Consider the following 26,495-nt stretch of genomic DNA (forward strand, 5'->3'; position numbering starts at 1 on the left):
CCCAGAGGAATATCCGATGATGAAATTAATTCATGAAATCCTGGACAACTAGTTTTATAATGCTGCAACAATTTTAGAGGTGATGAGGGTACCTAGATTATAATCATTATCTTTCTGTACCTGTTGGCACCTGCACAGACCTTCTGACTACTAGATCTAATTTTGGTTCCTATTTTAACAGAACAGTAACACTGCTTGTCGGTAAATGCTATGCAAATTCACCTTGTACATGTGTATCTCTGATTCTTAAGATTATTATTGAAAACAGACTTCAATGTGCTCTGTCCCTTGTGTAATTAAAGCTGCAGTACAAATAGCAAAACATGTTTTGACTTTATCATTATCATCAGAGGGACAGTGAGCATTACGTCCAACAGTAATGATCAAAGAAAGCTTGTGAGCACTTGCATTAATAAAACATATTTTGAACAGGGGGAAATCTGTAAATAGATTTTAGTTTAATTTATTTGTCAGAAGCTGTGCGCTGCACAAAAAAAATTGCACAGTTGACTAACTTAAAATGTTTCCTATACAGTACTGCAGATTTAAGGGTAATATACTTAATATTCTGTTCTTTCGAACTTGTTATACCGCTGAGCAATAAACTTTACTTTCTGGGGCTTTAGTATGCAAATGCTTAGTGGCTTGCTGCTTTGTGTAAGTGTTCCTTTATTCATGCTGCCAATTTGTTTTACAAAGTAGTGGAAAAACATACAGAATGAATTGCACAGTATTATATGTGTTATGCAGTTTTATATTGTTACAGCACATATCAAATACCTTTCTCTCGATCTGGTTACAGCAAGAGGCTGTCATACCAACCTTTTGTCTCCCATTCTTGGGCCTTCTATCTCAAACAGCGCGAGTGCCCTACATTAAGAAATTTTGAACAAATTTAATGCAGATTTTGGTGAACCTAAGCTGGTGGCACAAAACTCTCAAAATGACAGTATTGCTCAGGAACGGAATAAGAAAGGGTGGAAAAGAAATCAAGACTTTGTGGGGAAAGAGTAACTGTCCCAATGTAACAGCGGCATAGAGGATGAATTATTCTATATCTCACATTGAAATGCTTCACATTCAATGCGAAAGTGAAAATTCTATTCTCAAATACAGTTCCAAATTATTTTCAGCATGAAAGCTTACCAATGCTTTCCTTTAAACTTAAACACAGTATTTCTAATATAATTGCCGTGTTTTATTTTCTGATTGATTTGCAGGCTTTGACTAAACTAAATCTTTTGTTCCTTTTAATATGTGGTTTTGCTAGGGAAGGAATTCACATAATTTTCTCTGTTTTTACGCTTGTCATGATTTAAGGGTGTTATTATCTCAAAAGATTGAAACATGATCAGAATTTAGAAAATATAATTCCATGGACTAGGATAACGTGAAAAGTGAAATTAATCGTATAGACTGCACTTCATTCCAAATGGAAACTTTGATCCCTTCTATTTTCTTATTCTAGATTATAATTTCTTATGTCCAGTGATATTTTGCAATAAATATAAACATTCTCTGTGTGAAATATAAACAAAATAAAGAATAGATCTTAAATCTATCTTGTCGTTAATGCAAAACTATGCTGTATCAAGGAGACAATTGTGTTTAATCCATTTTTCTCCCGACTTCATGAGTCATTTAACACTACGTTTATTCTGAAGTATTGAATTTAAAGGACACTATGGATGGTATGCCCATTCAAATTTCCAAAATTCCAGCCTGTTCAATAACAAACAACTGAAATTGCAACTAAAGAACCACCCATTTTCTGTTCTGCATATTAAATAATTTGGATATTAAATAATTGGATTTAATTTGGAAGTAGCTTTCCTCTCATGCAGTCTTGAGATAATAGTATTACTGGTACGGTCAACATTTATTGCCCTTGCCTAAGAATGCATGAGATATCTTGAACTGCTGCAGTCTCTGTGATGGACATTTCTATTGCTGCTGTAATTCCCATCTTTTACTGGCTGCTGTTCTTTATAATTATCAGATAACACTCTACTGACTTCGTGCACTGATTTTTTGCTATTCACTTCATATTAGAAATATTTGTGCCACTGCTGGGTTAACTAGTATTTCTTGCAATTTGCACAGCAGTACAGTCATCTCTTAGAATGGTAAAAATCAATTTGACAAATAAAATCAAGAGATAATAAACCTTTTGGAGAATGAAAAAATATCAGAAATTAAAATTTGCCTTGTCGGCTTGTTTATTTTCAAAAAGGTGTTAAGCAAAGTAATGTGCCACTGCAAAGCTTAACCATTATCACGTGATATTGTTTCTCGAGCTTTGTGTTTTTGCAAAATTTAATAAAGTTCACCTACAAAGGCTTCCAGTACTATATTTCGCTTTTCAGATTTGTCTAGTTCTTTCATTCAATGTTCCTTTTTTTCACTTTGGACGGGATTCTTTTCTGCTTTTTAATGCATTTTTCTTGGCTTATTTCCTTTTGCTTACACAATGCCTGGTGCCAACAGAAATGCTTTCTCAAATACATCTGACTGTATTTAATTGAGGTATGATGTCCATTGCTCAATTCAAAAGAAGATATGAGGAATGACTGCAACAAAAATACATAGACTACACAATCTAGTGCAAATACCCCGGTTATAATCTGCTTTTAAGGGGATTATTCTCACATCATAGATCAGCATTTGAAACAGGGTTATGAAACAGAAGTTGAAAATATTTTGAATTGTTCTCACTAAAGGCTACTAAGGACAGGGCTGGGTCCACAGTGTAGTTTAAAGAATCTAACAGAAGAAAGGCTCATTAAATCAGTTCTGATGAGACTGGAATTATTTTTTTTAAATAGTTTTTCAATGGTAAGCATGTCACTTTTGCTGCATAATTATAGGTTTATAACAGCAAATCTGTGATAAAGTACCATTGAAATAACTTTATATTTTATCAATCTGGGCAATTTGTTTTTGCAATGATGACTCCATTAGGTCCCAACATGGGCAATTTTGCTTCATATATGTTATTTTATTTTGACAATGTCCATTTCAATTACTAGTCAGTATAGAAAGCATGCGACAGGAAAAGTTAAAGTGCCCAATATAAGAAAAAATACTGGAAAAGCTTAGCAGTCCGCAAGGCATTTGTGGAGAAAAAACAGAACTAATGTTTCAATGATTTTTCATCAGAACATTTCATAAGGTCCAAATAACTATTGTTTCACCACAGCATTGTATTAACAGTCCTTGCCAGCAACAGCCATGAATGAAATACAGAAAGTAACTATTGTAATGAAATGTCAATAAGCACTATACATCATCGGAATATTGTTAAATATTCCACTTCATGTTCCGGAATGGAACTTGAGCTCTGCTTTTTTTCCCCCACAAATAAAACAAGGCCTGATCACATTGTGATGGTTACACATTCACCATGCTTTACAGCACAAAAGTACTGAAGGAGTCACCCAAACAATGAACTATTTGATTAACTAATTGAATAGTGTCAATTACCAAAGTGCTGTTTATTGTCCAAATACAGGTTTGTGAAATTATGAATATGGGAGTTCCATTGTGTTATAAAATATTTTCATAGACTCCTTGCCCTGTTCTAGTGCAATCAGTTTTTAACGTCTCATTTTCAGAACGTTACACTCATAAAGCTTCTCAATTCCAATTAGAAACCATCAACATTTGTTAGAGAAGGTATAACATTATTATAATACATTAAAACAAAGCAGTTTGAAAAATTCAAGACAATGAGGCTAAGTCAATGTGGTTTTATGTAAGGAAAATCATTGCAAGGAGTTATTTGAAGAAATATCATCTGCTGAATTAAAGAGATAAAAAGGTAGACACAAAATGTTGGAGTAACTCAGTGGGTCAGGAAGCATCAGACTGAAAAAGGGTTTTGACTGGAAACGTCACCCATTCCTTCTCTCCAGAGATGCTGCCTGACCCGCTGAGTTACTCCAGCATTTTGTGTCTGCCTTCGATTTAAACCAGCATCTGCAGTTTTCTTTCCTAAAGAGATAAAAAGGTGGATGTAGATTTCAATAAACTTGATAAAGTAGAAATGGAACTGCAGATGCTGGTTTGCACAAAAGGACACAAAGTGCTGGAGTAACTCAGCATGCCAGAGTGCATCTCTGGAGAATGTGGATAGGTGACATTTCGGGTCCGGACAATTCACCCTTTGGATACAGGTGTTGTATCCATGTTTACTGCAGATAACAAGCTCACAGTGGAGGCAGTAACACTGGCACAGCGGTCAATGTTGGTTGGCTAATAGGAATCTGTCCAAGCATAAATACCTGATTGCCCAGGTATCATAAATGGTGCATTGTAGAGACTGATGCTGGGGCCTCAACTTTTTTAAAAATTACGTAAATAATGAGTGAAGAAACCAAAAGAATGGTTGTTAAATTTCCCAATAACACATAAGAAAGAAAGCTATAAAGAGAACACAGGAAGGCTATAAAAAATATACACTTAGGTTAATTGAGTGCACAATGATATGGCAAATGGAGTATAGCAAGGGGAAATGTGAAATTGTCCATTTTGGTAGAAAACATAAAATGCTTGCTATCTAAATGATTCGAATTTGCAGAGCTCTGTGATGCAGAGAAGTTTGAGTGCATGATTCACAAAATACCAGACTGCAGTAAAGTAAGTAATTAAGAAAGCTAAAAATATTACCATTGATTGCTAATTGAATTTAGCAGTAGGGGGCTTGTACTTATTAAAGTATAGGTGTGTCTTTGCATGGAGGACTGTATACCGTATTTATATCCTTATTTAAAGAAGGATGTCAATTTGTTGCAAGATTTGCTAGACTAAGACTTCAAATGGGCGGGTTGTCGTATGACAAAAGGTTGGGCAATCAAAGCTCAAGTCTTCTAGAGTTTAAAAAGGTGAGAGACTTGATCATGAGGGATCTTAATCTGGTGTATATGGCGATCTTTCCTGACATGGGAGTATATAGACCTAGTATTTATTTATTAGGAAAAATAAGCAATCGCCCATTTATGACAGAAATTAGGCATAATTATTTCCTCTCAGAAGACTGTCATTGCAACCCCTTTCCTCAAAAGATGATGTAATCAAAGTGTTTGAGCATTTTAAGAAAGTGGTAAGGAGCAATTAACAGTAGATGATAATGTGTAGTTAATGTTGCAAGATAAATAACGGTCCATTATCTGGTGATTTAGTGCATATTTCCTGAGAACAGCAGAGCTATACAGCAAAGACAGTTGGAGAGTCAATTTCCTTTCTGCTTGAGTTTAGCTGGAGAATAGTACAGGTTATAAATCAATCTATATTCCTGAGTCAAAGAAAATAAAAATCTGAATTTCTGAGTTCTGGCTTGTTCTTCAGTAATTAAAATAAATAACAAATCTCAGAAAGTCTTGAGGCTGTGGTACTGGAGAGTACCCGCTGGGTGCAAAATATTTCATTTGAGTCAACACAAGTTACATTTTGAATATATTTTTTTAAGTTTCAATGTAGCAAGGCTATACTGTATGTAATGTGGCTCCCAATATCTGGATCAGCATATTTAGATTTAAAGTATACTTCACTATTCAGAGTTCATTATTGCAAATAGGTGTTGCATGGTGGATGTCATGTTATGATTTTTAGGCATGTAACAGAAAAACATTAATGGGGACAGATTTTTAGGTTTTATGTTTTTTATTGTGTAGGAAGGTATCATCGGGGAATAGAGATGATGTTACCAGGTACCTGAATGCATAAAGGAAGCATAAAAAATATAAAGTAATCACAGCACAAGAATAAAACCATTTATGTAATTCACTGTGCAACTTCTTGTTGAATAATTTTGCTGTTAACTTAATAAACCTTATTATTATTGCAGAGTTTTCAGATTTGTGTGGTTTAACATCAATAGATGGTTTTCCAAATTGTGAAGGTAAAATTAAGGTGAGAAAATTAAGCAATTATCTTTTCCTCTTCGCAGTTAGATTTTTGTTCTTTGGGCTAAAGGAATCAAGGGAAATGGAGAAAAAGCAGGAACGGGGTACTGATTTTGGAGCCATGATCATATTGAATGGCAGTGCTGGCTCGAAGGGCCGAATGGCCTACTCCTGCACCTATTTTTCTATGTTTCTATGCAAGTAGTTAGGAAATGCAAACTGAGTTTACTCTGTTGGGGTAGTCTGTTATCCAGTGGAAGTTAGAACGCCTGTTGAGCAGCAGTATGCAGTAATTAAAATGAATTCCTTTCATTTTGAATAATTTGCCAATGCTCGCTGTCTTGGCTTAAATTAAGAATGGTCAATTAGGCAAAGTACTGGAAGGCAACAAGTGCCTTGACAGCCATGCACTAGCCAGGAATGTAAGAAAGAGAATATATTGTAAGTAAATATAATTTAATAATTGAATTTCGACGCCTGGTTATTTGTGAGTTTAACATGCTTCCTGTCAGCCCACAAAGAACTTCCAAAGACAATGTGCAAAGCAAGCCGGCCTCCATGTCAATCATGTGTGGTCTTAAAGAACTTGTGAGTAATAACAAAGAAATTAAACATTTTAAGGATGCACGTTGCTTAAAAAACATAGGTTTCTAGCTTTGCCCATCAGTCCAATTGTGTGAATGAATAAGCTACAACTAATTACGTTGCTATAACATAACACTTAAAAAAAACGTGAAATGAAATCTCCACTTGCCAATATGCATTACATTGGACTACTGTTTTTGGAAGTGGCAAATGGTACAGTATTTAACAGTTCGGAACCCTGATTGAAGCAGGAGTTTGGGTCATGCTAAATGGGCAGTTAAAGAGGTAGGATTTGTATCAGCTTTTTAAGAATTGAATCGAGGATAGGTTTTAGAACATAGATTGCATGGGGCAAGAGAGTTTTATAGGCAATTAGAATAGTAGAGATCAAGCAAATTTTTTTTTGCAGCCTATTAACATTTCTTTTGCTACACCATTGATGAGGATCCTGCAAAAGGCAGGTAAGAGCTAACTGGCACTCACTAACTGGCACTACATTTCTTAGCAACATAGGAGAAGGCCATTCACCCCATTGCGTTTAGGAATGGGAATGGCTCTGACTATTCCTAATCATGCACTACTTCTGCAAACAAAACTACCCACGTTCCCTTCAGCCCCACTACCCCATCCTCATTTGACCACTCATCCACAAACCTGGAGTAAATTACAGGAGCAGAGTTGCTACTAATCAGCACATATTTAGAATATGGGAGGAAATCAGAACACCTGGAGAAAGCCCATGCGATCACAAAGAATGTGCTACTGGAGGCCAGGATCAAACAAACCTGCTTATACTGTGAGCAAATCGATTTGTACCAGCATCTGCAGTTATTTTCTTATACTACTGCTTATACTGTGAGGTTGCCCACAGGATGTAAGTATTATTTGTCAGACCAATGATTGATTTCTCTAATTTCAAGTAACTCCCTCCCCTCCCCTCTCACCCCTCCCCCACCCTAATCCTACCAGTTCCATTGCTTGCATCCTTGTATCCCTCTTATTATCACACCTTCCCCAGCCAACAATGAGTCATTATGGGCTCCACCCATCCTGAGGCCATCTGTTGCCTGCCATGATTTGTTCTGGCCTTTTCTCCCCCTCTAACCACCATCACCTCTATTTTCAGTCAGAAGAAACGTTCTGATCTGAGACACCACCTATTTTTCTCCAGAGATGCTTTCTGACTCATTGAGTTACTCCAGCATCTTGTGTTTATTTTCCAGTCCTAGTTGGCCAGAAGAGGCGGTGAGCCGATGGCAAAGAAACTCTAATGCTTTTTTAAGTAAGGACTTCAAGACTTTTAATGTGACAGAGATAATACCTTCCCAAGTTAGTGAGGTGCATATGTTGTCAAAGAAACCTTATAAATTATTGGAGTGCCCCTCACAGAAGAAAGGGACTGAATGTCATCCCTTTTTTTTTAAATATCCTTTGTGGCCCATTGCCCCTGGCTTCACATTGGAGCCTTCACATTTCCCAGCCTCAATCTCAGCCCAATGGTCTTAACTCATTTTCTCGGCTTCCAGGCAGAAGCCGATTGTCCTCAGCCACTACTGTATCCCGGAGGTGAACCCACTGGTCTTCAACTGTAGGCTTTTGCCACTTGTTTTCTTTCCTTCTCTTGCATCACCTGCCAGGATGTCACTTTGGCTAGTTGTTGGGCAAAACGCTGCAAAAAATAATTTCATTAAGGACCTGCCTGCAGAATCATCAGAAGTTTTGCTAAGTTCTTCCATTAATGGTCCGCAGCACACACATAGCTTCTCCATCAAGGTCAGAATATCAATGTGCCTGTACCCTTGGTAACCTCTTTTTTTTTCTCTTACTGTGTTATTAATCATTACATTGAACAGGAATAATTTAAAATGTATGCACATTTTAGTGGGAGCTGAGCTAAGACAGAGGCAAACACAGACAGTACGCCAGAGAAATATGAAGCCTGGCAATGGATTGCAGGTTGGGTTTGCAATTCAGCTGTGCATGTTAAGATTCTGCTTGTGGGTTCAAGTTGAGCAATTATCCAGAACAGAGGAAGGGATTAAGAAGCTAAGGTACCGTGTTTGTGACAAAAAAAGAGTTTGAATTTAATTACGACAAGCAGTTGAAAGTTCTGATATGTCCACATTTTGATATCAGGGAATAAATCATGGATGGCAATGAGTCAACCGCATTGGGTGTAGCAGACATGCACATGAAAGCTGGCTCAACGCTTGCAGACTATTGATATGTGCATATGATGAGGAGCAGGAGAGGACCAATAATGGAAGAATGGATGCACAGACACAGACACAGACATTCAAGCTGTGGCTTTGTTGTGATTAGTGTTTACGAGGATGTTGCCTGGACTAGAGGGTCTGAGCCACAGGCAGAGATTGAGTAGGCAGGGACTTTATTCCCTGGAGTGCAGGAGAATGAGGGGTGATCTTATAGAGGTGTATAAAATCATGAGAGGAATAGATCGGGTAGATGCATCGTCTCTTGCCCAGAGTAAGTGAATAGAGGACCAGAAGACATAGGTTTATGGTGAAGGGGAAAAGGTTTATTAGGAATCTCAGGGATAACTTTTTCACACAAAGGGTGGTGGGTGTGTGGATCAAGCTACCAGAGGAGGTAGTAGAGGCTGGGACTATCCCAATGTTTAATAAACAGTTGGACAGGTACATGGATAGGACAGGTTTGGAGGGATATGGACCAAACTCAGGCAGCTGGGACATGTTGGCCAGTGTGGGCAACTTGGGCTAAAGAGCCTGTTTACACACTGTGTCACTCTATGACTATGACTCTACCAAAGGGAATGTCACCCATATGGGCCACGGGAGGGAGGAGGGGAGAGGCTTTGGGGGGTATGAAAGAAGATGGTGCTGTATAAGCTTCTATCAAGGCACAGAGAAACAAAGGAGGACAAAGAATGAAAATGTCACATGGTAACTATATTGATGGTAGGCTTAACCACCTCACTGATGATGGTTTAGGCAAATTCAAACAAGAAAAATGCAGATTTAAATAGCCGAGAAAATAACATCTTGCAAAATGTTTTTAAATCTTTTGCTGTTAAAATGTATGTATCTTTTTTTTCTTGTATTGCGTAAGATAGACTTGATGCTATTAGCAACCCATGATTGCTTTAAATATTAGCAGAACCCAATGTAATTTTCTTCATCCCATTTATTCTTGCTGTAGTGGTTGAAAGAAATGTGGAAGTCGGAATCTTGTTATGCAAGCTATGGTATCAATGGAACCACATGCTCGTTCATTACATATCTCAGTGAGGTATTTGCAATTCTCTACAGCAATTTCTTTTATAATGTAGTTAGGTTCTGAAGCTGCTATTGATAAATAGAGTATGTTTTACAAACTTTTCATTGTAGATGCAAGTTACATATGGATCAAAGTTTGCTTTATTTCTTTAATTACGTGTCTTTATAATCAAGAAGATAATACTTCCTTCATGTAATGTCCATCTTTTAACCTCCTGTTAGCATTTTTGTCAGTTATTGCCTGGGTAACACAGTTTTCTGCATTTCTCTCCTGATCTTTATAGCCAAGGTACAGAAAATTAATTATAAGTTTAGTGGTTGAGGCAAAATTTAGATCTACGATGAAGTACATTAATAAATGATTTTATTCAGTTCCAATATTTTTTATTCATGTTTATAAATTTGAGTAAAGTATTAATTATTTATTTCAAGTCAATTTATCACTATAAGGAATCATCTTGATTCTTTGGTACTGTGTAATATTTTTGAGTGTGTATATATATATAGTATATACATATATATATGTGTGTGTGTGCATATACTATGATTCAAAGAAATTCCACAGTGAACATATTAAAATAATTTGTTAAAGGATGCATTGTTTATGCACTGAACATATTTAAATAATTTGTTAAAGGATGCATTTGTTATTTATTAACAAATAATTTGTTAGTTAAAGGGTGCACTAGGTATGGCCAAGAAATATGGAAGCCATCTAATGGTAATGTGAGACAGTTCACAGAAGCACAGATGTTTATGGGGGCCATTTGACCCGTCTTGTCCATTCTGGTTCTGTAAGGGAAATTCAACTAATCACCCTCCCCTGATCTTGCACGAGAGCCCTGCAATGTTTCCTTTAACCGTTAGCTGCCCCATTTTGAACACTATAATTGAATCAGTCTCCAGTAGTGCCTCTGGTAGTGCATTCTAGATCCTAACTACTCATGGAAAAGAAATCCCCAACGAAGACCCTTCTGTTGCTTTTGATAATCACTTTCATTCCATTACCAGACCTATTTTGCTTTGTGCAGTCGTCATTTTTGTCATTTAATCCCTCCAGCTAAAGATCTTGCTTTTGTTCTTTCCTTCCTTTCTTTATGTTCTCCACTTGGAATATGTTTGATCTCTAATTATTCATAATTTGTTTACAGTCAACCAGTGGCCAATCTTTATGGCAGCTAATCACATTGAGGTGGCTTTAACCATTAAACTATCAGTCCCAGAGTTTCACAGCAATCAGGCCAAGTGCACATCAATTTCAACTTGAGTACTTAATGTATTTGTTGGATTCTGGAGATGCCTCCATTGGAAAGAAAGAAAGGAAAATGGATGATGGATATTCTATGCCTCATGCTCACCTGAGAGTTGTGCTGGCAGTTGCAAAGGTCACAGAACATCGGATGATGAAAGAAAGAATACTGCAACAAAAGCTCGTATTACAAAGCTGGAGGTAGCGACAGAAATGAGCACACAATATGATCCTCTCTCCTGGATTCTATGCTGCAGATGGTTTAACCACCATCTCAGATCCGGAAAGATGCGTCAGCAACACATTCATCAACATCCCATGTGCACATCATTGCAATTCTCTCGAAGATAGACACAAAAAGCTGGAGTAACTCAGCGGGACAGGCAGCATCTCTGGAGAGAAGGAATGGGTGACGTTTCGGGTCAAAACCCTTCTTCAGACAATTTACTCTCTTAACTTTTATGTGATATGTACATATTAACTTGTTGGAAAGTTATAAGTTACGCGGCACGGTAGCGCAGCGGTAGAGTTGCTGCTTTACAGCGAATGCAGCGCCGGAGACTCAGGTTCGATCCTGACTACAGGTGCTGCACTGTAAGGAGTTTGTACGTTCTCCCCGTGACCTGCGTGGGTTTTCTCCGAGATCTTCGGTTTCCTCCCACACTCCAAAGACGTACAGGTATGTAGGTTAATTGGCTGGGTAAATGTAAAAATTGTCCCTAGTGGGTGTAGGATAGTGTTAATGTGCGGGGATCGCTGGGCGGCACGGACTTGGTGGGCCGAAAAGGCCTGTTTCCGGCTGTATATATATGATATATATATGATATATGATATGATATGAAGACTGCCTTGTGTTGAGGAATAGGAATGAGATAATGAGATATACATGAGCTTCCTTCAAGGTGTCATCTATTGTAACTTATCTAATATCATATCTTTAAGTGCAACCCAAAGACTTCATGTGTATACTACTCCATCCCCACCTCAAACTTTATCTTCCCTACCTCCCATTCTTCACCCAATTTACCTGAATCTTCGCGTGCTTCAGAGCCTAAATCTCACTGCTGCGCAATATCATAGCAAGAGTTAGCTACCATTTTTGATATTCAAATTGTTTCATAATAAAACCCACTTACCAAATTATCAAGATATCAAGATAACTAATGGGATTATAAACCAGGTATGCAGAGAATAGGAGACAGACGAGACAGCAAATGATAAAATCTGGAGGGAAAAAAATGAACTGCTGGAGGTTAGTTTTATTATTGTCATGTGTACAGAGGTACAGTGAAAAACTTTATTTTGCATGCTATCCAATCAAACCAGATAATACACAGCAGGTCGAGCAGTGTCAGTCCTGATGCGAAGTTTCAACCTGAAACGTTGACAGTTTATTTTCCCCTACAGATGCTGCACGTCTCCTGAGTTTCTCAAGCAGTTTTTTTTCTCTTCTTTAGAGAATTGTCTTTATTCCAAAGTAGCCAATCTCCAGAGATGGTGCCCGCCCCACTGAGTTACTCTAGTGCCTTTTGAATGAAACTACAGGCTACTCTGGTGGTGCATTGGTTGCTATGTGGTGACGTCTCTCACCTGCTATACCTGCAATAATTCTACCAATGCAACAGAGTCAGTGCACACGCTTATTCTGGATGGCGTGATTTATGGTGAAGTTGTTGTGCACAGCAGTCCTCCCAAACAAGTCGCCTGCTCCCTGCATGATACGTTTGTGGGTGTCCAACCTAAATACTACATATGTCCACACCACCCAGAGAGCACTCATCCCATCTTCCAGGACTTGGCCCACAGCCTTCAACAATTAACCTTTTCAAGTGCTCGTCTTGACACCTTTTCAATACTGTCAGTGATTCTGCTTCCATCACTCTGGCAGTGCAGTCCAGGTACTCGCCAATCTCTGGGTGAAAAAGTTACTCATCAGATCTTTCTAAATCTCTTGCTCCTTACCCTAATTCCTCGTTGCATTCATTGCTGAAAAAGAGAAATGTTTCCTGCAATCTATCCTATCTGTAGCCTTCATTTTTTTAATACCTCAGTCATGTCCCCCTCTTAACCTCCTCCACTCCAGGGAGAACAGACCTATTCTCTCAGCCCTATTCTCTAACCAATCATAAATAAAATGCCCCAACATCCCTGGCGAATCTCCTCTGCATCCTCTTCAGCACTATTGCATCCTTCCTATAGTGCAGTGACTAGAACTGCAAGCTGTACTTCAGCTGGGGTCTGACCAATGTTTTATGAAGTTGGAACATAAATCTCTCTGCTCTTATATTCAATGCCCTAACTAATGAAGGCCAATATCCCATATGCCTTCCTAGCCACATTAGCTACCTGGTTACTGATCTTCAAGGACCTTTGGACTTGCATGCCAAGGTCTCTCTTTTCCTCACTATGTCCTACGATCTTACCATTCATGGTGCATTTCCTGTCCTTGGCAATATTCATTAACACTATAGGTTGGGGACCTTGCAATAGAATAGAATGGAAAATAAGCAATCGACGGAGAATGACTTTGCTAACACCAAATTTGAAAGAGGGTTTTAAATCCAGGTCCTAGACTCGTGCAATTCCCACAATTTAAAAGTGAGCAAATTCATCTCTATGTTCATCTTTATGGTTTAAGGAAGTGCTGCATAAAAAAAAACAGACCTTCCTACTGCGAGAGAGCATGTAACTTGCGGAGTCGACCATCTAGGATAATTCTGATATATTTCCCAACAAGTAATTCTAAAATGAGGGATAGGAACAGATTCTCAATGAAGTCTAATTTTCTTAAACAAGCCAACTTTGATTTGTAAAATATTGTGTACTATTTATGCTTTGTACTAATTATTTAATGTTTAACATTTTTCAGGTTGAAAGTTTTTGTCCCTTGCTTCCAGAAAGAATAAAAAGGATTGCTGCTGCTATTTCCCTAAAACCTAAGGTGAGAGAGATTGAAAGTTAACATATATGTTACAAACATCATAAATGTTGATTCCAGTTCATGCATATCCTTGATATAAAGTATTCACTTTCCATGTTAATTTATAAATAAGTAAATGTATTATATTGTCTATGTTTAGCTGTGACGTTTATCAAAATTGCTGTTTCATATCATATCATATCATATATATACAGCACGGAAACAGGCCTTTTCGGCCCACCAAGTCCGCGCCGCCCAGCGATCCCCGTACATTAACACTATCCTACACCCACTAGGGACAATTTTTACATTTACCCAGCCAATTAACCTACATACCTGTACGTCTTTGGAGTGTGGGAGGAAACCGAAGATCTCGGAGAAAACCCACGCAGGTCACGGGGAGAACGTACAAACTCCTTACAGTGCAGCACCCGTAGTCAGGATCGAACCTGAGTCTCCGGCGCTGCATTCGCTGTAAAGCAGTAACTCTACCACTGCGCTACCGTGCCGCTGTTGCATGCAGTGATGATTGCAACTGACTGAATTTGGTTTCTGAATAATTTCAGTTTTTCTTCATTTAAGCACATTATAAAATCTGATTGAATAAAAGCTTAACTATATTGATTATTTCAGAAGAAAACACCAAACAATGTAGGTTAAAAAAAACTACAGATGCTGAGAATCTGAAAAAATAACCAGAAAATGCTGAAAAAACACAGCAAGTCAAGCAATATCTATGGAAAGAGAAACGGTCAATGGTTCGGGTTTGCGACTATTCATCAAAGATGGACAAAGCATTGACAGTTTCTCTTCCCACGGCTACTGCCTGACTTTCTGAGACTTTCCTGCATTTTCTGTTTTTGCACCAAACACTCGAGGCCTAAATACATGATCCTGATAAACTGCTTTCCTGGATAATGTTGCCTGTGGATAATGCCAATGGATTTGTACCTGAACAGTGAGTGTTACTCTGACATTTAAGGAAAAGAGAATTGTGATTGACAATAAAATATGTTTTATTTCCAACATGATGTGCCTCATAACAGTGGCAACATTGATTCCTGAGAATTTTACTGGAATCCTGTGAGGAGAAAGAGATAACCAATGGATGTTATTTAATTGTATTTTCAGAGGATATCTGAAAAAACTATTATAATAAATTGGTTAGATTAATTTTGAGTTGTCCTGAAAATGGAACCATGGAGATAACAAGCAAAGATGAATCCCACATTGCAGTTTGGTGGATAACAGTAACAACAAAATAAAAATGGTTTGAAGCTGTTAAGCGATACGACTGCTATGAATAATTTGGACCAAGAGAGCAGAATTCATCTTAGAACCTAATTATGTTTTACTATAGGTTGTTGAAGAGTTATGCATATCAGAACACCACGGCAGGGCATTTCTTTCAAGCCCACATGTGGTGGCTAGTTTTATCAACAGGTATGCCAACAAATCATTGCACTGGGAGTTGAAGGAAGATGTCAGATGTCAGATGGAAAAAAATTGAAGTTTTGGTGCTGGCAGTATTCAACCTGGAGTTCAATGCATAAATGCTGGTCTTTGTCCAACCATCTCACTATCAAAAACCTCTATCTCTGTATCACCTATCTCTTGACAGGTTTTGTCGTGCCCCTTCTCTCTTCCAGCTTTCTTCCCCATCCCCCCCCCCCCACCACCACAATCAGTCTGAGGAGAGTCCCAACCCAAAACGTCATTTATCCATGTTCTCCTGACCTGCTGAGTTACTCCAGCATTTTGTCTTTTTTGAAAACCATCATCTGCATTTTCTTGTTTCTACAAAAATGCTATAGTTTAATTTTGTAGTCAACAGTTTCTTAGAAAGATAATAGCAAATAATCAGCCCAAACACAAAAGGTATAGAGTACATGGTTTATTACATTCTCATTTTCAAGGAGAGTGAGAGAGAGAACTGAATAAGGCAATTTGAAGGTTGCTTAACACATTGACATCTGTAAATAATTTAGTTCAATGCTTTGCATTTATCCTCGTTTAATCAAACATGTCAAACCCTCTTGGGAAATATTGAAGAAATGTATTTTGAACTGAGTTCAGCATACATAGAAAATAGGTGCAGGAGTAGGCCATTCGGCCCTTCGAGCCTGCACCGCCATTCAATATGATCATGGCTGATCATCCAACTCAGTATCCTGCACCTGCCTTCTCTCCATACCCCCTGACCCCTTTAGCCACAAGGGCCACATCTAACTTCCTCTTAAATATAGCCAATGAACTGGCCTCAACTACCTTCTGTGGCAGAGAATTCCACAGATTCACCACTCTCTGTGTGAAAAAAACTTTCTCATCTCGGTCCTAAAAGACCCCCCTTATCCTTAAACTGTGACCCCTTGTTCTGGACTTCCCCAACATCGGGAACAATCTTCCTGCATCTAGCCTGTCCAACTCCTTAAGAATTTTGTAAGTTTCTATAAGATCCCCCCTCAATCTAAATTCCAGCGAGTACAAGCCGAGTCTATCCAGTCTTTCTTCATATGAAAGTCCTCCCATCCCAGGAATCAATCTGGTGAACCTTCTCTGTACTCCCTCTATGGCAAGAATGTCTTTCCTCAGATTATGAGACCAAAACTGTACGCAATACTCCAGGTGTGGTCTCACCAATGCCCTGTACAACTGCAGCAGAACCTCCCTGCTCCCACACTCAAATCCCCTCGCTATGAATGCCAACATACCATTCGCTTTCTTCACTGCCTGCTGCACCTGCATGCCTACTTTCAATGACTGGTGTACCACGACACCCAGGTCTCGTTGCATGTCCCCCTTTCCTAATCAGCCACCATTCAGATAATAGTCTGCTTTCCTGTTCTTGCCACCAAAGTGAATAACCTCACATTTATCCACATTATACTGCATCTGCCATGCATTTGCCCACTCACCTAACCTATCCAAGACACCTTGCAGCCTCCTAGCATCCTCCTCACAGCTAACACTGCCCCCCAGCTTCGTGTCGTTTGCAAACTTGGAGATGTTGCATTCAATTCCCTCGTCCAAATCATTAATATATATTGTAAATAGCTGGGGTCCCAGCACTGAGCTTTGCGGTACCCCACTAGTCACTGCCTGCCATTCTGAAAAGGACCCGTTTATTCCTACTCTTTGCTTCCTGTCTGCCAGCCAGTTCTCTATCCACATCAATACTGAACCCACAATACCGCGTGCTTTAAGTTTGCATACTAATCTCTTATGTGGGACCTTGTCGAAAGCCTTCTGGAAGTCCAGATATAATACATCCACCGGTTCTCTCTTATCCACTCTACTAGTTACATCCTCGAAAAATTCTATAAGATTCGTCAGACATGATTTACCTTTCATAAATCCATGCTGACTTTGTCCAATGATTTCACCACTTTCCAAATGTGCTACTATCCCATCTTTAATAACAGACTCTCGCATTTTCCCCACTACCGATGTTAGGTTAACTGGTCTGTAATTCCCCGTTTTCTCTCTCCCTCCCTTTTTGAAAAGTGGGGTTACATTAGCTACCCTCCAATCCTCAGGAACTACTCCAGAATCTAAAGAGTTTTGAAAAATTATCACTAATAATAATAATAATAATAATAATAATAATAATAATAATAATAATAATAATAATAATAATAATAATAATAATAATAATAATAATAATAATAATAATAATAATAATAATAATAAACAACATTTATTTTTTATAGCGCTTTTCCAAATGCTCAAAGACGCTTTACAAAAACAGTCAAGACATAAAAACAAACAGACAAACTAATGCATCCACTATTTCTGGGGCTACTTCCTTAAGCACTCTGGGATGCAGCCTATCTGGCCCTGGGGATTTATCGGCCTTTAATCCATTCAATTTACCTAACACCACTTCCCTACTAACCTGGATTTCACTCAGTTCCTCCATCTCATTTGATCCCCGGTCCCCTGCTATTTCCGGCAGATTATTTATGTCTTCCTTAGTGAAGACAGAACCAAAGTAGTTATTCAATTGGTCTGCCATGTCCTTGTTCCCCATGATCAATTCGCCTGTTTCTGACTGCAAGGGACCTACATTTGTTTTAACTAATCTTTATCTATAAAAGCTTTTGCAGTCAGTTTTGATGTTCCTATTGGTTACATTGGTAACCTATTCTTGAACAGATGGGTTACCCCTGTCTTGTTGGATATTGAACAATGCCCATGAATGTAAGATGCTCTTTTTATTTAAGGCATTTTTGAACACTTTTAAGGCAGCTTTGGTTCCATCTAATGCACAATTGAAATTTGCATCAGGGAACATTTGGTCAACATTTGCAATGTTGCTAGACAACCAAAACAGGAACCACTAAATTTTCATTAATAATCTTTCATCTGGCATTGTAGCAATTTTTAACATTGTTGGTTCACAACTATGCAAATTGTTTTTGTTGTCAGGCCAAGATTTTAACCAGCCTGGATGGTTTGCTAGCAGTACTGACTGAATACAAAGAACTTTCATGGATAAAACTTCGAATAGAGAGGATGAAGGAGAAATGGATAACCGCTGTGAAAGCATTGGCTATAAAACACAATTTGGAAAACCGACCACAGAAAAAGGTATTAAAAACTATCAAGATGTTTTCTTAAATTTTGTAAAACTATTTGTTAAAACTGAATTAAAAACCAATTGAGTTCAGATTTGTATGGCTAAATCACAATTGCACTAGCTGCATAAACAATAAACAATTGTAAATGCAAAGTATATAATTGGCAAATCTATTGGCTAATTTTCTTAAATTGTCAATATTTTCCAGTGAATTCCGAAGAGAGAGAGAAATATATCTGGTACGATCAGCCCTGTCAGTAAAACACTCTGCTAATAAACTATTGTGGAATTTGCTGGAATTTGGAAATTACTAGAAAGTTGTAAATCTGTAAAATAGCATGGCACGTGCAAAAATAGAATCGTGCTTAATATTTGCATAAAATGACAAAATTCACTAGTGGAAATTATTGAAATAACATGGCTTGCAACAAATGTTTCAGGATAGTGTGTTATTCATTATTTGTTCCTTTGTTATTCTTTAATGAACCTCTTGTCTGTCCTTTATTCACAAAATGCTGGAGTAACTCAGCAGGTCAGGCAGCATCTCGGGAGAGAAGGAATGGGTGACGTTTCAGGTCGAGACCCTTCTTCAGACTGATGTCAGGGGGGCGGGACAAAGAAAGGATATAGGTGGAGACAGGGAGATCTGGGAAGGGGGAAGGGAAGAGAGGGACAGAGGAACTATCTAAAGTTGGAGAAGTCAATGTTCATACCACTAGGCTGCAAGCTGCCCAGGCGAAATATGAGGTGCTGTTCCTCCAATTTGTCATGGGCCTCGTCCAGTGCCATAGTGAGGCCCACTGGAAAATGGAGGAACAGCACCTCATATTTCGCCTGGGCAGCTTGCAGCCCAGTGGTATGAACATTGACTTCTCCAACTTTAGATTGTTCCTCTGACCCTCTCTTCCCCTCCCCCTTCCCAGATCTCCCTCTATCTTCCTTACTCCACCTATATCCTTCCTTTGTCCCACCCCCCTGACATCAGTCTGAAGAAGGGTCTCGACCCGAAACGACACCCATTCCTTCTCTCCCGAGATGCTGCCTGACCTGCTGAGTTACTCCAGCATTTTGTGAATAAATACCTTCGATTTGTACCAGCATCTGCAGTTATTTTCTTATACTCTTGTCTGTCCTGCAACTTTCAGATCATGTTGCCAGAGAAATGGCTGGCAGGAGGCTGACGTACTTACCCTTGTGAGAGTTTTGATGAATCTGGTTTCAGGATTATAGTAAATACATCATGCAGGGGAAGGGTATTCATCAAATATTCAGAAATATATGATTCAGACCTGTCAGAAATTAGCTGAATATTTAAAAAAGTTAATGAAAAATAGTACTGATTATATTTTGCATTGCGTGGATTGCTCTGATCTGACAAATCATTTTGCCAGTTATGGTATGGTAGAAACTTCATAAAACTTTTGGAGTATTCCAAAGGAAAATCAGTCTCATGGCTGTGGCTTTTTTTGAAGTGTCTATTTACCATTAAGTTACCTTGTCGTAACTTCTAACACCTCTATTGGTATGGATGGAATTTTGTTCAGTTTGGTAACTCCTCCTATCCATCCACAATGTATTATGAACAAATTAGGAAAACAACTGCAAGTACTTAAAATGTGCTATTTTGCATTTAACCATACATCTTATTATTTTGATTATTCAAAGTCTAAGTTAGACCAAGATAACTTAGACTTTGAATAATCAAAATAATAAGATGTATGGTTAAATGCAAAATAGCTCATTTTAAGTACTTGCAGTTGTTTTCCTAATTTGTTCATAATACATTGTGGATGTGGCATGCAGCGTAGGTTTACTAGGTTAATTCCCGGAATGGCGGGACTGTCATATGTGGAAAGACTGGAGTGACTAGGCTTGTATACACTGGAATTTAGAAGGATGAGAGTGGATCTTATCGAAACGTATAAGATTATTAAGGGGTTGGACACGTTAGAGGCAGGAAACATGTTCCCAATGTTGGGGGAGTCCAGAACAAGGGGCCACAGTTTAAGAATAAGGGGTAGGCCATTTAGAACTGAGATGAGGGAAAACCTTTTTCAGTCAGAGAGTTGTGAATCTGTGGAATTCTCTGCCTCAGAAGGCAGTGGAGGCCAATTCTCTGAATGCATTCAAGAGAGAGCTAGATAGAGCTCTTAAGGATAGCGGAGTCAGGGGGTATGGGGAGAAGGCAGGAACGGGATACTGATTGAGAATGATCAGCCATGATCACATTGAATGGCGGTGCTGGCTCGAAGGGCCGAATGGCCTCCTCCTGCACCTATCGTCTATTGTCTATTGTCCATCCATACCAATAAAGGTGTTTAGTCCTCCCTGCATACCATGCAAATCCACTGTAAAGCAACTCTAATTGTATTACACTGCTCTGATTCCAAAACCTGTGAAGATTTGGTTTCTGCTGTCCTCAACTGGTAACCAGTCAGTTAATCTAATCCATGAAAGATGTACATGTAAGATTGTGAGACTATAGGAATTTAAAAAAAGCCATATTGCCCCTTCAGCCTGCTACACACTGAAATAAAGTGACAGATAAACCTGGAGCACAAGCCCAATTATTAGTCACTGAGCATCAGTAATCCTGCAGGATGGAGTTTTAAAAGAATATAAATCCCCTGAGCTGGGGCCTTTCTTGAGATAACAATCCCGAGTTCAGGACAAACTAGCCAGGCCAATAGGCTCCCAGCATTTTAATACATAGATCCAGCCTTCAAATTGTACAGGTGGGCATTTAAAATAAGCAACAAAGTTATAGCTGGAATCTGAACACCCAAGGGCAAAGTCGCTTACAGAATCTGCTGGAAAAAAAATCATGCCTATTTATTTTTCATCATCTTTCTTAAGGGCTCCATCGACATTGGCAACAGTCTACAGCTTACAAAACTGTTTATTCCATCTACTTCCATAAGCTATTCCTTCATTGTGTTTTGCAGTCCACCTCATCCAATATTTGCTTAAATCCAGTAAATCTTGTACATTTTGAACCGAGGATTGCTACCTCATTTTGAAGATATCAGCCACTTAAGACAGAAGTGAAAAAATGAAATGGGAGTCGGAAATGCTTGAAAGTCTCCACCCTCAAGGGTAACACAGAGACACAGCAGTTAGAGCTGCTGGCACAAAGTTCCAATGGCCTACATTTGATCCTGATCATGCTACTGTCTGTGTGGAGTTTGCACATCCTCTCTGTGGATGTGTGAATTTGCTCCAAGTACTCCGGCATCCTCCCACATCCCAAAGACATACTGGTGGATTAACTGGCTTACGTAAATTGCTCCTGGTGCAAATGAGTGGCAGGACAATAGATTGCAGGGCAATAAAAGGGGGAATGAAATTGAAAGGATTGGTCTGAGAACTGTCATAGACTTGACGGGTTAAAAGGCTTTCTGTATCATACAAAATATAAAATCTGTCTGGATGCTCCATCGTTGAGCATGATGGAGACTGAGGCTGACAGGTTTTTGGATTCTTATGGAAGTCAAGGGATATGATGGATGGGCTGGAAAATGTGCACTGGAGAATTCCCTGTATGTTAAACAAATCCATTCTTTCATCATTGTTGCAGAAATGCACTCAGAATTTATGGCTAAATATTCCTGTCACTTCATGACTTTATACCTTTTGATAACAGTCTCTAAACATGAGACAGTACATTTACTCAACATCAATTAAGGTGCTCATTTAAATAGTACTAGTAAAATAAAATACACAAGCAAACCAACACCAATGTCAGAAGGCCCCTGCATTGGAGTGTTCAATTTCAGATGGATTGGCATTTCCTGTACTGTTATTCTTTTAATTCAATCACAAATATTACATCTGTAGATGCTCCATTTCATCACTTCTCTCGCTGGCTCGAAGAGCCGAATGGCCTCCTCCTGCACCTATTGTCTATTATTACTTTATTGCACCTTTATTCAGCAGTAATTCATTACATCGGGCATTATCATGTAGTGGAGTGTGCAGTGGTGTATTCATTTAGCCTGTTATTGATTCAAGTGTAAAAGAGATGTGAATGCAATTAGTTAATGCTTCTCGGGAACTTATTGCGCCATTTAAACTCTGTCACAGCCTCCTTCAAAATTATTTATATATATTTTAAATAGTAATTCCATTAAAAGTGATAACAATTTTCTCATTTGCTCTGTTAGATTTTACTTCATTTAGGTCTTTTGACAAAGGAATCAGGATTTAAGATTGCTGAGAATGTATTTAAAGGAGGTCCGCTTGGGGAGTTAGTGCAATGGAGTGACCTGATAGCCTCTGTGTACTTGCTTGGTCACAACATCGCACTTTCTACATCAGTAGATGAGCTGAAACGGTAAGACGGTAAATATGCTGCTTGGCTCTTGTACATTTAGTGAGAAGTAACATCAGGAACTGAATAAGACTCTTGTCTGGTTGTAGACACAAAATGCTGAAGGAACTCAGCGGGTCAGGCAGCACCTCTGGAGAAAAAGAGTAGGTGACAATTCGGGCCGAAACCCTTCTTCAGACCAAGGGTCAGGGGAGAGGGAAACGCTCTTGTCTGGTTGTTCTTCATTTCAGTAGGAGATAGTTTGTGATACCATTTATTATATTGCTATTTATGGGAAAGCTAACATTTTTTTCTGTGCAAGTGGAAAGGGACCTGTGAAAATAAAGGTGTATTTTGCATCTGTGAAAATCAATTAACTTACAAGATTGTAGTCTTTTGCACTATATTTTAAAGTGGGAGTAATAATTTTATTTCGGAAGTGTTCTGTGGGGGAAATCCTTTTTTTTCCTGTAATTCAACTCTGTCCTGCAAAATTTCCCAGACAGTAAAAGTTCTGTATGATGTTGCATACTATTTTCCGGCCATTAATTTAAACCTTTGGTTGTAACTCAACTAAATTTACCAGAAGCTTTCACGGAGAAAAGGAACCCATTCATCCGTGTGGAGTTTAAGAGTTATTTCAAAATGTCTCCTTAATGACGCAGACAATGGGGCCAAAGTGTGAGTCTAGATAGACATTCACAAATATTTACATTTGTTTTCAAGAGTCTCGATTTTCAATTTTCAAATAAAAAGTTATGGACATGAAGAATTAATTATTCTTTCAATTGCTTCTGTAGTCTAGACAAATTATTCAAATTACCTTGTTTGTAATGTGCAGTAATGGAACAATTACACAATAATTATCAATTGGAAAATGGACTGTGTTCAAATGCCAAATGTACAGTATGTACTGTGGTTTGGTGGATGGAAAGGGTTATTTGCACAGATGAGTGCACAGGAACAAGTGCTGACAATGGCTCAGCTATTCTGAATATCTACAGACCAGAAATAATGACTTCCAGGCCAAGCTATGACAGCACAATTATGACAATAGGTCCTCCCTGACTATGCAGAAGATTGCTCAAGCCCATTCTATCCATAAAAAAAAGGATGGAATTTAACCATCTTATCAACCTCCACAGAAACAGTTTTCAGTAGTGTAAAGTGATCCCAATAATCGTCTCAGAGATATGCAGAACACAGAACCTAGAACTGTACAGCACAGGAACAAAATGTCTGTACTGAACATGATGCCAAGATAACTAATCTCACCTTGCCTGCAAATGATCTATATTCCCCCCATTCCCTGCCTATCCAAACGTCTCCTCCTCTCCCTCGTCTTGGTCTGCCTGGTCTTCATGATTGTGGAATTTGATGCCTCTGCTATTACTCAGAGACCTTCTCATCTATTTTCTGAATACTTTTCTAATCTGATCTATTCCACGAAACATTTACCTCCCAGAACCAACCTTCATTACAAATACAAATACTGTTACACTTCTGCACTTTCATTGCAGTTTGCTGACGCACTCTTTCCATGTCTTCAGTGTTTGCATTCTTGTTCCTCTCATTCATGGTCAGAATGAGGAAGTAGGAGGCAGGTGTTCATCAGTAAATTCTCTGAAATGAGATTATTAGTGGGTGACTGGTCCTTTGGTCACCTGTGTGAGCGAGAAGAAGGTGAGTCACAGTGTTTAGCGTGAGTCTAGCATTTCCACTGGCTGCCGTGCCAGGACTGCACACAGACACGGTGTCATTTATCAGTAGTTCCACCAGCGGCCTGTCTACTGAGAGCAGTGACCTTGACCTTGATCACCCAGCTGCAGCAGGATTACCTTCTCTCCCTCTGGCTCTGTATGATCAGCAATGTTCCTCTGCTGCAGAAACAAAGAACTGCAGAGGTTGGTTTACACGAAAGAGCACAAAGTGATGGAGTAACTCAGTGGGTCAAGCAGCAACTCTGGAGAACATGGATAGTCTGAAGAAGAGTCCCGATCCGAATGTTCTCCAGGGATGCTGCCTGACCCGCTGAGTTGCTCCAGCACATTGTGTTCATTAAAAGTCCATAAATTATAGGATCTATCTTTCCCTCTCAATCCCATTCTCCTGCTTTCACCCCATAACCCCTGGCACCCATTACTAATCAAGAATCTGTCAATCGCTGCCTTAATTGACTTGGCTTCCACAGCCTTCTGTGGCAAAGAATTCCACATGTTCTGCTGCTGTTGTGCTGTCTCTAAACATTTCAAGATAGTTACAATTAAGGTCTTGCATATACTGGGTAGCTACAGCTTTTCATACCACCACCAATGCACCTACCATTGGGTTCCTCCTTTGCTCCCTCTTTTCACCACTCTCTTTCTCCTCTAGCCCCACATCTCAATATCATTTTACTAAATCGGCTTCAGTAGCTTCTTTCTCTACACCACCAGATTCTATTGTCCGCGTTCTTTTTGTGATGTCTGCCCACTCATTCACTTTCCATCCCTTACTTGCGCCTTTCAGGATTGCCTTTATTTTAATCACATCTACAGACAACTGCACTGCCTCCAACAATTTTTGTTGGTGCCTAATCCCACACTGCTGGGAACTGCTGACAAAGTTTCAAACACATCGCCCTGGTCCCAGTCCATGATGAGTGGAGCTGCTGTAATATACAGACTATTTTGTGTATTCTATTGGTTGTACGCGTTAGCTGTCCCTGATCTATCCATGTTATATCTCCCTTTTCCTGAGTTTATAACAGCGCCTACCTCCCTCAGCATAGCTAGAAATGGCACAATGGCTCAGCTGATAGAGCTGCTTTAATAAAGCTTGTGTCCATCTGAGGATGACCAGTCCTGGCAATGGGTGCCAGCTGTTTATCTGATCTGAATGCTGTCCTCACTAGTTCGATGATCTGGTTGAACTAGGCTGACGATTCTGCCTATTTTGGTGGGTGACATTTTCCTCTCTTATTAGGACACCACCTTCATCCATGGCAGGGAGGCCATTACTGCAGCACATCATGTCATAGGTCATAAATGATAGGAGTACAATTAGGCCATTCGGCCCATCAAGTCGACTCCACCATTCAATCGTGGCTGATCTAACTCTCCCTCCTAACCCCTTTGCCTCGACATCCTTTACCTTTTGATGTCTAGTGCATCAGTCCCTCGCTAACTGTCCAAGTTTCTGGCTCATAAAGCAAGTTTGTGCCCTCGCAGTAGCTACATTCACCTATAGCTACCTCTTCCCTCTCCTCCGCTCTATCTCCCCATTTCATGATGCTATTGCAGGGTAGGTCGATCACAGTTATTCCCAGGTCTAAAACCTCCTAGTTGGCAATGCTCAGCCCTTCCTTCAGCACTTTCAGGAAGACTGGATCTTCCCGACCAGGATTATCTGCACCCGAGTGTTCTTTATATACACAATATTTACGCTTGGCATAATTCAAGACAGGCTCGTCAACTTTTTGAACCACTTAAATTATCATTCCCCAATTACTCTCACATCTCCCTTGCCCTTTGATATCTATCCTCATTACTTGCACTCCCAGTAGTTGCCCATGCATCATCCTGCATTCGCTGGCCAATATTGTCCCACATATTCCTTGGGTATTTAACTTTAACCAACACGTGTGTATCTTTGGGCTGCATCTGGGGAATTTCAATCATCTCTTTTAACTTGTGCCAAAATTCTTCATTCCCA

At 39.1% G+C, this 26,495-nt stretch overlaps 1 protein-coding gene across 1 annotated transcript in view; it reads left to right on the forward strand.

The window, feature by feature from the left end:
• Positions 1 to 26,495, forward strand: part of LOC144605867 (alpha-1,6-mannosylglycoprotein 6-beta-N-acetylglucosaminyltransferase A-like) — an 85,844-nt gene that overhangs the window by 31,710 nt on the left and 27,639 nt on the right. Inside the window, exons 5-10 of the mRNA XM_078421497.1 lie at positions 4,296 to 4,309; positions 5,848 to 5,910; positions 9,669 to 9,758; positions 13,864 to 13,935; positions 18,343 to 18,504; positions 22,657 to 22,826. Of these exons, the coding sequence (XP_078277623.1) occupies positions 4,296 to 4,309; positions 5,848 to 5,910; positions 9,669 to 9,758; positions 13,864 to 13,935; positions 18,343 to 18,504; positions 22,657 to 22,826 (571 nt within the window). The remainder of the gene's footprint in view (positions 1 to 4,295; positions 4,310 to 5,847; positions 5,911 to 9,668; positions 9,759 to 13,863; positions 13,936 to 18,342; positions 18,505 to 22,656; positions 22,827 to 26,495) is intronic.

This window comes from Rhinoraja longicauda, chromosome 2, assembly GCF_053455715.1.
Source record: "Rhinoraja longicauda isolate Sanriku21f chromosome 2, sRhiLon1.1, whole genome shotgun sequence".
Classification (NCBI taxonomy): domain Eukaryota; kingdom Metazoa; phylum Chordata; class Chondrichthyes; order Rajiformes; family Arhynchobatidae; genus Rhinoraja; species Rhinoraja longicauda.